General features: G+C 40.5%; 2 protein-coding genes and 1 pseudogene across 2 annotated transcripts in view; all 3 read right to left on the bottom strand.

Moving 5' to 3' along the window:
• LOC113590510 (protocadherin alpha-C2-like) overlaps nucleotides 1-7,595 on the bottom strand; it is a 60,157-nt gene extending 52,562 nt beyond the window's left edge. The window contains exon 1 of the mRNA XM_081702160.1: nucleotides 4,845-7,595. Coding sequence (XP_081558286.1) covers nucleotides 4,845-7,325 — 2,481 coding nt within the window. The 5' untranslated portion in view covers nucleotides 7,326-7,595. The remainder of the gene's footprint in view (nucleotides 1-4,844) is intronic.
• Nucleotides 79-3,306, bottom strand: LOC113590522 (protocadherin alpha-2 pseudogene; annotated as a pseudogene).
• A 239-nt stretch (nucleotides 7,596-7,834) lies between the features above and the next one.
• On the bottom strand, nucleotides 7,835-10,343 carry LOC113590514 (protocadherin alpha-8-like). Its single transcript, XM_081702745.1, has one exon. It carries the CDS (start codon nucleotides 10,244-10,246, stop codon nucleotides 7,835-7,837), a length of 2,412 nt encoding a protein of 803 aa, XP_081558871.1. The 5' UTR covers nucleotides 10,247-10,343.
• Between the last annotated feature and the right edge of the window lie 2,929 nt (nucleotides 10,344-13,272).

The following is a 13,272-nucleotide window of genomic DNA, read 5'->3' as shown; positions in this document are numbered from 1 at the left end:
CGACTCTAAGTAAAGACGAAAACCATAATATGGGTTAGATGACCGAGTCCAAGTGAAGACCGAGACCCCAAAAGTAATTACATTAATTGGCAGACATAATAAAACGTATTCCTGTTTTACGATCACTTCAGGAAGAAATGTCGAGTCCACCCTAAGACCTAACCTTAAACTGTAAATTCATATGTCGAATAAAAATGAAAAAAACATAACAATGAACATGTGACCTCGAGACCAGTCTCTACGCGATAGGGCTCTAATTTAAAAAAGCGTTATTGAACATTATTTTTATTAAAATATTTGTTTCAGCTCAGCAAAATTTCGTTTACATTTTCTGGTCCTGTGCCTTGCCTGTCGCTGTCCCTGGTGCTGAACGGCGTCTCCTCACAACACTCAGGTGAACAAACCGGGAATTAGGCCTAAATTTGAAATCTAACAATATTTACTTTATTGCTGACGCCCACAAGTTGTGACAAAAGATATTCCTGCTTCAGTTCTGCTTTGAAGGGACAAGAAAAAATGGAAAACGGCTTGGAATGCAACAGTTTAGAAGTGGGAAATAACACTTTAGCAAGCCACCTAATCTGAAGGCATGGATATGAAGTCTGTGGTATTTTGTGCAAAGTTAATCACGATATTTAACTTGTATAAAATCCTTATTCATGTTAAGGTACAACAAACGTGGTTCTTACCTTCCCAGTACTAGGAAGAGTTTGTGTCCGAGTAAAAGTGTCTCCTTCGTTAATACTGATCAGTTCTGTGTCTGCAGGCGGAAACGGCGATGGGAAAACCACTACGTCACTCTTCAGTGTGTCTGAGCTAAAACACACGTCATACTGCTGAGTGGATTTAGAGTAAGACCAGCTCCCGTCAGGGTGTGTAGTGACCACTGGAGCGCTGTACCCGCTGAAACTGCCATCAGTCCTGTAGCATTTAGCTGCTATTAAACCAATGAGGCTCAGCAAAAATATCACTGATACTGAGACAATTGCGATGAGCAGATACAGATTCAGATCAGTAAAACCTTCCTCCCTAATTGGAACGTGCCTTATGGATGTTTGCAGTTCATCAATATTTTCAAGAACCAAAATTTCAACAGATACAGTCGCTGATAGTGGTGATTCTCCATTATCCGAGACAGTGATAACAAGCGGATGAGTCTTTAAGTCATTGTCACTCATTCGTCTTTTAGTCCTTATTTCTCCAGTGCTGGTTCCAATGCGGAAGAGATTAGTTCCCTTAGGTTCAGTTATATGGTAAGACAGCAATGCGTTATAACCAGAATCGGCATCTACAGCTCTGATTTTAGCCACAAAGTAACCCACTTCAGCAGAGTAGGGAATGTTCTCAGTGTTAACAGATCCGGGTTCAGAATATGGTGGTAGAATAACTGGACTGTTATCATTCTCATCCAGGATAAACACATTAACAGTCGAGTTACTTTTGAGAGGTGGAACACCAGAGTCAGTGGCCTGAATTTGAAACTGGAATGATTTGACCTCCTCATAATTAAATGACTGTTTACTGTATATTTCACCACTTGCGGGGTTAATGTTAACCATAGAAGTTAGTGAACTTTCCATACCATTCCCGGGAATCAAAGAATATATGATTTGAGAATTTTCATTGATATCTGGGTCTTCCGCAGTCGCTGTTGCTATGATGTCCCCAGCCGGACTGTTTTCCTTCACATAAAAATCCATAATGGTGTTTGAAAAACGTGGAGCATTGTCATTCACATCAACAATATGAATAGTAAGACCCATGTTGCTGGACAGCGCCGGCATGCCTTTGTCGGTAGCCGTTATAGTGATGTTATACTGGGACACTCTCTCTCTGTCCAGAGGTCCATCCACCACTAATGAGTAATAGTTTTTGTAAGACGGCTGAAGTATAAACGGACTAGATTCTGTAACCCGAGCACTGATCTCTCCGTTTTTACCTATATCGTTATCCGCAATTGCTATTAACCCAACTGCAGTACCGGAATTCGAGTTTTCTCTCACTGTGCCTGTCAGAGACGTAATAGATATGACTGGAGCGTTGTCATTTACGTCGAGCACTTCGATTAAAACTTTGCAATGAGATGACCGAGGGGAAGCGCCCTTATCCTGGGCCTGGGCGTGAAGCTCAAACGCTGCGCTGTCCTCTCTATCCAACTGTCCTTTCACCGTGATTTCACCAGTGACTGGATCTACGAGAAAAATGTCGGATGCCTTTTCTTTCCCATGACTTATCAAAGAGTAAACGATCTCTCCATTCACTCCCGCGTCCATGTCACTAGCGTTCAATTTAATAACCGGTGTTCCAATTGCCGTGTTTTCTGGGACACTAACTTTGTACATTTCTTTACTGAATGACGGCGTATTGTCATTTACATCAATTACATCGATAATCACATCAAGCGTCCCATACCTGGGAAGCTTTCCTCCGTCAACAGCAGTGAGCACAAGTTTAATCACTGGCTGCTTCTCTCTGTCCAAGGCTTTCTGCAAAACTAATTGTGGTGAGATACTCTGCTCTCCCCCGCTCTGGATGTTAAGCGAAAAATGTTCGTTTGGGCTAAGCTTGTAGCTTTTAACTGAGTTAATGCCTATGTCTGCATCACTTGCCCGGGGTAAAGGATATCTGTCACCGGGAAATGCGTGTTCGGTAATGTTTATATCATATGTTTTATAAGGGAATAACGGGGCGTTGTCATTTACATCTAGTATATTGACACTGAGACTGAAAAGTCTTAATGGATTTTGCGCAATTGCCTCAAGATGTAAAAAACACGTTTGGCTTCCGAAACAAAGATCCTCTCGATCGATTCTCTCATTTACAAATAACTCACCAGTCTTTAGGTTTACATCAAAATACTTCTTGTTTGATCCGGACACTATCTGAAACATACGTGACTCCATTTCTCGAACATTGAAGTTAAGATCCTTCGCCATATTTCCAACCACGGTTCCCTTGTGCACTTCCTCTGTCACGGAATACACAGTCTGACCGGACGAAAAATGGTACAAAGACAAAGGCAGGAGAATCTGAACGAAGAGATATGATCTACAAAATAAGGCAGCCATGTCCTCCTTTATGAAATACAATAAATAAATTGTATTGCAACAATAACCACCAAACTGAAATCCGCATCCGAAAGAGCGTTTATCTTATGCTCGATAGAACGAGGGTGCCCGTCTGGCCTCCGCCTTTCGCTATGCACAAAGAGTGGTACAGTCTGAGTGGACATGCTTTCCATCGTAATCATGGTCAACAGCGACCTCCTGTGCACCGTAAAACCAACATTCGTACGTTAAAGCTGCTCAGTTGCGTTTGACCAACAAGATTTTTCAAATCCTTTAGCCAGTCTTAAGCATTTCCAACCATTATTTTTATCTAAAAGAAAATTAAACACGTCTAATAAACTAAGATAACTGGTTAATCGTGAACGATTTGAAAAAGAATACAGAAAATTATTTCCTATGTTATTAAAGCAGAAGCAGAAGTAGCAAATCATATTATGGATAATAACTAAGCAAAATAAACCATCTTTAACTTAAAAAACAATGAAACTAGCTGTATCTGTACATAATTAAATATTTCTTTCATAGTTAATTAAAAACAAAGCACTTCAAATGTCACATGCAGTGTTATAAGACTTCAATGTACAATAAGCATATAAGTAGGTCCAAACTTTCACACTTTTGCGAACTTTAAAAATAAACAAGGTTGAAGTTTAACTATATAATGACATTGACTCATGCGAGAGGATTTTTTAGTTCAGCCTAGAGATGTGAATTGTACCAATAAATCCATAACCACCATGGGTGGGGGGGGGGGGGGGGGGTGTACATCCACTTTTATTGATCCACTTTGTTGCTTGTTAACATATATAAGTCAAATACAATGTTCAATTTAATGTGTCAAATATATCCTGGAAAGAAAATCATTTTAATGAAAACTGTTCCTGAAGGAAGGGGTTTCAGACTTGCTTGTATAATCTGGTTTTCCTCACTCAATGCAGCCAAGAATCACCTGCTAGGACATCAAGTGGCCAACTGACCAATCCCAGTGGTTTTCATGCCATCTACTGGCAGGTGCTAAGCAGCTGTCGGCTTCAAATAAAAATCTTACCGGGTTCAAATAAAAATGCACTCAAGTCTTAAATGCTACCTGCTAGCTCATTACTTGTAGCATTGAGGCACGCAGGCAACATGGTGGCATGGTGGTTAGCATGTTTGCCTCTCAGCAATAGGATCTATTGCTATAGGGTTTAATATGAAGAAAAAATTGCATAATCAACCTTAACTTGTCTTCTCATTAGACTGACTATCAAGCACATAACCCAGCGAGTTGGACTGATTCTTTCGTCACAGGAGTTCCATAAAAATGCTCAGCATGTGCTTTACAAGTAGACAGTTCCATCTTGTGGATAAGGAACACTCAAAGGAGGATCCTTTCAATCTTCAACTACATTAGCCATAATATAGAGGAATCTTTCAATTTTATGCTGTGCATTAACTTATTTAACCACATTTGAGTTTATATAACATTTCAATTAATAGAAAACAGCATCGGGTTATTTTCTGAAAGTGATAAAAATAAGTGAATAATGTAGCAGACTGTAAATGTCGCTGTCCACCACCCGGTGCTGAACAACATAAGCAAATGATAAATTACTATTGGACCGGTGAACCAAGTGTAAATTCACAGATTAAATACCAATCATTGCAGACAGCATAAAAACTTAATAACCAAAAAGACTGGCAACTCTAACTTGTCTGACTCTAAAAACAATAATTTATTTGCTTATTAATAAAGTTGTTGTTAAAAATAGTAGAGACAATAATTAAAGTGCTTACCTTCCCAGTACTAGGAAGCGTTTGTGTGCGAGTAAAAGTGTCTCCTTCATTAATGCTGATCAGTTCTGCGTCTGCAGGCGGAAACGGCGACGGGAAAACCACTACGTCACTCTTCAGTGTGTCTGAGCTAAAACACACGTCATACTGCTGAGTGGATTTAGAGTAAGACCAGCTCCCGTCAGGGTGTGCAGTGACCACTGGAGCGCTGTACCCACTGAAACTGCCATCAGTCCTGTAGCATTTAGCGGCTATTAAACCGATGAGGCTCAGCAAAAATATCACTGATACGGAGACAATAGCGATAAGAAGATACAGATTCAGATCAGAAAAACTGTCTTCTTTAATCGGCACTTGTCTTAGTGAAGGTCTCACATCGTCCATACTTTCCACAACTACGACATCAATAGTCACTGTTGCTGATAGTGAAGGTTCTCCATGATCAGAGACCAAAACACACAGCTGATGAGTTTTTAAGTCATTGTCACTCATTCGTCGTTTAGTTCTTATTTCTCCATTGCTGTTTCCTATTCGGAAGAGATTAGTTCCCTTTGGTTCAGTTAAATAATAAGATAACAAAGCATTATAACCAGAATCAGCGTCTACAGCTCTGATTTTGGCCACAAAGTAACCCGCTTCAGCAGAGTAAGGAATGTTCTCAGTGTTAACTGATCCAGGTTCAGAATAAGGCGGTAAAAATGCAGGCCTGTTGTCATTCTCATCCAGGATAAACATGTTTATAGTTACAATGCTACTTAGAGGTGGAAGACCAGCGTCAATAGCTTGAACTTGAAACTGGAAGTTTTTAATTTCCTCGTAATTGAAAGACTGCATGCTATAAATTTCACCAGTGACAGAATTGATATTCACTGCTGATGATGCAGACATGATAGAGTTGGTAAGTAAAGAATAAGTCACTTGAGCGTTTTCCATAATGTCGATGTCGCGTGCTGAGACTACCGTTATTACAGCGCCAGCTGGGCTGTTCTCTTTTACATGAACATTAATAGAAGGTTCTGGAAAGCGAGGTACATTGTCATTCACATCGGAAATATGGACAGTGAGAACAGTGGTACTAGAGAGTGGCGGGATACCCTCATCGGCAGCTGTTATTGAGACGTTGTACAGGGCGGTTACTTCTCTGTCCAGCATGCCACTCAAAACAAGTGAGTAATACTTCCCCTGGGTAGTCTCTAACTCAAAGGGGGAATTCTGAGATGTGAAACAATGCACCCTTCCATTTTTACCCCCGTCCTTGTCTTGCACGGTTATTAATGCAATTACTGTTCCTTTCTTGGCATCCTCTCTGACGCTGTCCAGGAGAGAGGAAAGCTTAATATCTGGTGCGTTGTCATTGACATCCACTACCTCCACGAGGACTTTACAGTGAGATGCGAGTGGAGTAGCGCCTCCATCTCGGGCCTCAACACGAATCTCGTACGCACTTGTGGTCTCATAATCTAAGGTCCCTATGATCGAGATTTCTCCGGTGCTTGAGTCAATGGAAAATTTCTCCGATATTCCCTTTTGACTTTGCTTAAAGGAATATGTAATCTCACCGTTAGCGTCCTCGTCGAGATCGGTGGCATTTAACTTTAAAGCGGTCGCACCAAGAACAACATTCTCTGGAACTAAAACTTTATACATAGACTTGGAAAAAACAGGAGCATTATCATTAGCATCTAAAACAATCACAATTATTTCTGTTGTGCCGGATCGTGAAGGTCTGCCCCCGTCAACAGCAGTCAACACAAGCCGGATCATAGATTGCTTCTCTCGGTCAAGATTCTTCAGCAGTACTAGTTCGGTAGATAAACGCTGAGTGGTATCTGTGTGTACTTCCAAGCTGAAAAAAACATTTTGGGACAGCTTGTATGAACTGATCGAATTACTTCCTATATCCGGGTCGTCAGCGCCCAGTAAAGGAAATTTAGATCCTGTGAACGCAGTCTCTGCTATACGGACAGTTTGTGATTTTCCGGGAAAGACAGGAGAGTGGTCGTTAATATCAAGAATTTGTATTTCAACGCTATGCATCTCTAAGGGTTTGTTGACAATCGCTTCTAGAATCTCCGTGCAAGTCTGACTATTTGGACAAAGCAGCTCTCTGTCTATTGATTCTAACACGAACAGGGCCCCGGTTTTTAGATCAACGTCGAAATGTTTTTTCGACGATCCTGACACAATATGAAGCACGCGCGACCCCAGATCAGCCACATTAAGACCCAAGTCTTTGGCTAAATTTCCAACAACTGTTCCTGGACTCACCTCCTCGTAAACAGAATACATAACATGTCCCGACATGACGTGCTGACAACAGAGCGACATCCAGCACAGAAATACAATCCAAAACCGTCCCGTCATCTTGAACACGTTTATTTTTACCCAACGACGCAGTCCAAAACTGGGCGTATATTCCACAAAATCAATTAAGGAATAACTAGGCAAACATTTAATATGAAGAAAAAATTGCATAATCCACATTAACTTGTCTTCTCATTAGACTGACCATCAAGCACATAACCCAGCGAGTTGGATTGATTCTTTCGTCATAGGTTCCGTAAAAATGCTCAGCACGCGCTTTACAAGTAGACAGTGCCATCTTGCGGATAAGGAACACTCAAAGGAAGATCCTTTCAATCTACAACTACATTAGCCATAATATAGAGGAATCTTTCAAGTTTATGCTGTGCATTAACTTATTTAGTCACATTTTAGTTTATATAACATTTCAATTAATAGAAAACAGCATCGAGTTATTTTCTGAAAGTGATAAAATTAACTAAATAATGTAGCAGACTGTAAATGTCGCTGTCCACCACCCGGTGCTGAACAACGTAAGCAAATGATAAATTACTATTGGACCGGTGAACCAAGTGTAAATTCACAGATTAAATACCAATCATTGCAGACAGCATAAAAACTTAATAATCAAAATATTGGTTGTCTGACTCTAAAAACAAGAATTTATTTGCTTATTAATAAATTTGTTGTTAAAATTTATTAGAGACAATAATTAAAGCGCTTACCTTCCCAGTACTAGGAAGAGTTTGTGTCCGAGTAAAAGTGTCTCCTTCATTAATGCTGATCAGTTCTGCGTCTGCAGGCGGAAACGGCGACGGGAAAACCACTACGTCACTCTTCAGTGTGTCTGAGCTAAAACACACGTTATACTGCTGAGTGGATTTAGAGTAAGACCAGCTCCCGTCAGGGTGTGTAGTGACCACTGGAGCGCTGTACCCTCTGAAACTGCCATCAGTCCTGTAGCATTTAGCTGCTATTAAACCGATGAGGCTCAGCAAAAATATCACTGATACGGAGACAATAGCGATAAGAAGATACAGATTCAGATCAGAAAAACTGTCTTCTTTAATCGGCACTTGTCTTAGTGAAGGTCTCACATCGTCCATACTTTCCACAACTACGACATCAACAGTCACTGTTGCTGATAGTGAAGGTTCTCCATGATCAGAGACCAAAACACACAGCTGATGAGATTTTAAGTCATTGTCGCTCATTCGTCGTTTAGTTCTTATTTCTCCATTGCTGTTTCCTATTCGGAAGAGATTAGTTCCCTTTGGTTCAGTTAAATAATAAGATAACAAAGCATTATAACCAGAATCAGCGTCTACAGCTCTGATTTTGGCCACAAAGTAACCCGCTTCAGCAGAGTAGGGAGTGTTCTCAGTGTTAACTGATCCAGGTTCAGAATAAGGCGGTAAAAACACAGGCCTGTTGTCATTCTCATCCAGGATAAACATGTTTATAGTTACATTGCTACTTACAGGTGGAACACCGGAGTCTGTGGCCTGAACCTGAAAGTGCCAGTGTTGAATTTCTTCATAGTTGAAAGACTGCATGCTGTAAATTTCACCTGTGACAGAGTTGATGCTGACAGCAGCGGACATGGGTACATTCGAATTTTCCGATAACGAGAAAGTTATTTGCGCATTGTCACCAACGTCGTTGTCTTGTGCTGTGACAACCGTCAATAATGCACCTGCCGGGCTGTTTTCCTTTACATAAACATTAATAAAAGACTCTGCGAAAAGAGGTGCGTTATCATTCACGTCAGAAATATGAACAGTTACGACGGCGGTGCTGGACAGAGGCGGCATACCTTCATCTGTGGCAATTACTGAGACATTGTACAACTCATTCGTTTCTCTGTCGAGCGCCGCTCCTAACACAAGTGAATAATATTTGCCTTGGGTGGACTCCAGCACAAAGGGGGAGTTCTTTGTTAAAGAACAATGCACCTTTCCGTTCTTACCCTCATCTTTGTCCTGAACCGCGATAAACGCAATTACCGTGCCTTTCTTCGCGCTCTCGCTTACGATGTCCAAAAGCGAGGAAACTTTAATGTCTGGTGCATTGTCATTAATGTCAAGCACCTCCACTAGAACTTTACAGTGCGACGCCAGTGGACTTTGCCCTCTATCCCGGGCCTCCACACGGATTTCGTACGCTTTAGCCTCCTCGTAATCCAAAATCCCCGCAACGGCAATTTCTCCAGTGCTGCTGTTAATGGCGAATTTGTCCGAAATCCCTTTTTGACCTTGTTTAAACGTGTAAGTAATCTCACCGTTAACGCCCTCATCAGGATCAGTTGCATTGAGCTTTAATATAACTGTACCGATAGCTACGTTTTCCAGGACCTGTGCTTTGTATACTGGCTTGGAAAACACAGGCGCATTATCATTCGCATCTAAAACGGTGACAATAATAATTGTTGTACCTGAGCGTAGAGGTTTCCCACCGTCAAGAGCAGTAAGGACAAGATGAATTTCGGGCTGTTTTTCTCTGTCTAAAGCCTTTTGCAACACGAGCTCAGGAGAAGGCCCAGTCTCAGCCTCGGCATTTACCTCCAAGTTAAAAAATGCGTTGGATGACAGCTTGTAAGTGGCTACGGAATTGTTTCCTACATCTTCATCTTCCGCGCTAAGCAGAGGAAACTTTGCCCCTGGAAACGTGAGTTCAGATATCCTGATATTTTGTGATTTTCCTGGAAACGTAGGTGTATTATCGTTGATATCCAGTATCTTTACATCTACGCTGTATACGTTCAAAGGGTTGTTGACTATGGCTTCTAAGGTCTGAGTGCATTCGTAGCTGTTTGGACACAGCTCCTCTCTGTCTATCGCTTCTTCTACAAAAAGAACACCGGTTTTCATGTTCACATCAAAATGTTTCTTCGATGATCCTGAAACAATCCTTAGCATGCGAGATTCAAGCTCATCCAATTTTAAATTCAATTCTTTGGCAAGATTTCCGACAATTGTTCCCGGGCTCACCTCTTCAGATACAGAGTAAACGATCTGACGGGAAATTACAGCCGTTGCACAAAAGGAGAACAAGTACAGAATCACAATCCAGAAACATATCACCTCATTCACCCAAGCCATAGTCCATACTTTTTAAGTTATAGCCAATGTACCGTTTTGAGGGTTATTTTCACAATTACGTTTCTTCTTAAAAGAAGTAGACACTATCTCCACCTAACTGAGCTGATCTGCGTTACATTTACTTGAAATAGGAGGAGCGCAAACGAAAATGCTTTTTTTTCCTGATTTATTAGTAGATAGTGCCATCGTGTGGCTCCATCAATGTAATATTTAATGTATTTTTATTCATTTTTAATATGCAATCGAATTAAAAATCCTTATCAGTGACCAAATAACCTGCAAAAAACCTAAGTAAAATGGACAGCTCCAGGGGCATTGATTTTTAAAACATAAAAATTTAAGTCCAAACCTAACCAAAAACCAATCCATAATATTAACTGGTGTAACTAAATGTTTCTTTATTTCATTTTAAAAAGAAGAAAACTTTTATAAAAGGCAATTTTCAGGGCCAGCAAAACCGCTGACAGGGTAAAGTTATTTATTTATTTATTTTTTCTAAGTTGCTCTGGACAAGCGTGCCTGCTAAATGCGGTAAATGTAAAAGTAAAAGAGAAATGTTGCTTTCTTTTTAGATGTTACTTTGTTTTTTTCTTACATTGATATTACCAAGTATTTAAACCTTATTTAAACCTTCTCAAATTCAAATTCAAATTCAAACATAGACATGTTATTATTAGTTATATTTAGATATAGGCCTATTTAATTATCCATTTTCTTTTTAATAATGTTAACTTACAAAAACCACGACTGAGAACTCAGTGTGCAGGTACATGCTTTAAAAGATGAAACTTTTTATTATTCAGTCTTCATTCATTTCTGTATTACTCTGTATATCTCTTGCCACTATATAGACATAACACAGACAAGGCACGGGAAAACCGACTGTGGGTGCTGTACTAGGAGACTTAGCAGAGTTTATAAACTCAGTTTAAGTTCAGTACCTCAGTTGGGTGGACATCAATCAATTACCTCGGCACCCCCCTCCTTCCTAGTGTACAGAATCAGAGTGCTGGATTTGGGATGAAACTCTCTGTGCATTGTGAGGAGTTTCCTTGTTTTGATATCAGTATCTTCTATCTCTTCCATCAGCCATCTTATTATACCAGCAGGTATTGGATCATTGGTAGAGCGTAATTGTTGATCTTCTTCTTCTTCCCATACTGCTGACTTCTAAAGGACTTGCCTTAATCTTTGTAGGTATTTGGCTATAGTAGCTTTCCTTGTGGCCTTTTCATGATTCTCATTTGCCTGTGGGACCCTAAACAGTGGGGACAGGGCAACTCCTTGATAAATCCTGCACAAGATGGTGACTTGTGCTATCGGCTCGATGTTGGCCTCTAGAGTTGTCTTCCACAGACCCATTAAGTTCTTGATGAAGGCTCTTAGAGTCTTGTTGATGTTATACAACTTTGAATATTCCAGGAAGATGTCCGAAAGTAATTAAGTGCTTAATGAATACCTTAGAATGAAGAGGAGGCGCAGGAACCATTATGGGAAGATAAATCCCTGCACGGTACATCCCACCAACAAATAGTGGAAGTGGCTGATATAGACAAATTCTACCAATAGCTGGAAAGGGCTGGATTGAAAGACAGCATAAAGGCACCAATCATGGCAGCACAGGAATAAGTTCAAGCTCTGAATACAAGATCAATAGAGGCTGGGATCTGGCATGGTGCATTTTCCTGCTGAAAGTGTCCCTCTGCCATAGGATGTTGCTGCAATGAAGGGATGAACTTGGTCAGCCACAATCCTTAGGTAAGCCCTACTGTGCAAATGTCCATCAACAGGTATCAGAGGATCCATGGTGTGCCAAGAAAGTATTCTGCACACCATTACTCCACCTCCACTAGCCTGAACTGTTGACACAGTTGACAGGAAGGGCTGTGTCAAATTCTGACCCTCCCATCAGCATGGTGCAACAGAAACCTGGATTCATCGGCCAAGGTGATGTTTTTTCACTGCTCGTGGATCCAATCTGGATCCCTGAAGTTTTGTTGCCCAGTGGTAGCTCAAGTGGTTAAGGTACTCAACTCGAAAGGTTGCCAGTTCAAGTCCCACCACTGGCAAGTTGCCAGTGAGCAAGGCTCTTAACCTTCAATTGCTCAAGTTGTATTAAATCATAATTTTAAGTCACTTTGGATAAAAGTTACAGCTAAATGCCATAAATGTAAATGTTTCCCTTAGAAAGCAATAGCACTCAAAGTGGTCATCTGCTGTTATAGCCTGTCAATGTTAAAGGATGACAAGCTGTGCTTTTGGACACATTAATTGAAGCAGCATTGTATCTGGCTGCAGTTTACTTAACTGTGCACCACCTGTTTGTCAGAATGATTCTTAATATCCGCCTCTGACCCTTTTCATTGATAAGTTGTTTATGTCTACAGTATCCCTTTTTACTGGATGTTTTTTCCTCAGTCACACCATTCTCGGTATACTCTCAACACCTTTGCATGAGAAAACCCTACAGAGTTGGCAGTTTTTCAAATACTGGCCCTGGCTATTTTAGCACTGATGACCGTGCCTCATTTGAAGTTATGCACATCGCATGATTTTCCCATTCTAATGTCAACTCATGCTGAAACCTATCCATGGAAAATTTGCTCATCTGAGTTTAGGCTGCACTTTGGGGCCATGTGTCTAATTTCCATACAGGGAAGCTCCAATCTTGAAGGAGCAGGTGTCGCCAATAAAATGTTCATTCAGTGTATATCAACAAAACAATTATATCATGGCATGCATGAATAGTTGTTTTGGATTGGCTAAGTAAGTTTTGCAGTAAGTGTATCCATTCACTCACAAATCTAAAATCAAACTACATACCTTGACTGAGACATACACATTTTGCACTACCAATTAGTATTTGCAATTGAAGCTACAAACAATGCTCATTAACTTATTATAGAAACCCAATGTTTTCAAGTGACACCAAGTAAGTAACTTTAGGTTTGGTTTGAAGAAAACAACTAAAGGTTAAAGCTTGACGAAAGGTAATGATAAAATGAGCTCAAATCATAAACTCAGAA

The sequence above is a fragment of the Electrophorus electricus genome, chromosome 19 (genome assembly GCF_041902795.1).
Source record: "Electrophorus electricus isolate QZ-2024a chromosome 19, ASM4190279v1, whole genome shotgun sequence".
In the NCBI taxonomy this organism is placed as follows: Eukaryota; Metazoa; Chordata; class Actinopteri; order Gymnotiformes; family Gymnotidae; genus Electrophorus; species Electrophorus electricus.
This window is presented reverse-complemented; position numbering and strand designations above follow the sequence as displayed.

What these genes read in the sequence shown, in the direction of transcription:
- LOC113590514 (XM_081702745.1), bottom strand. Translation starts at nt 10,246, where the DNA reads ATGGCTTGGGTGAATGAGGTGATATGTTTCTGGATTGTGATTCTGTAC.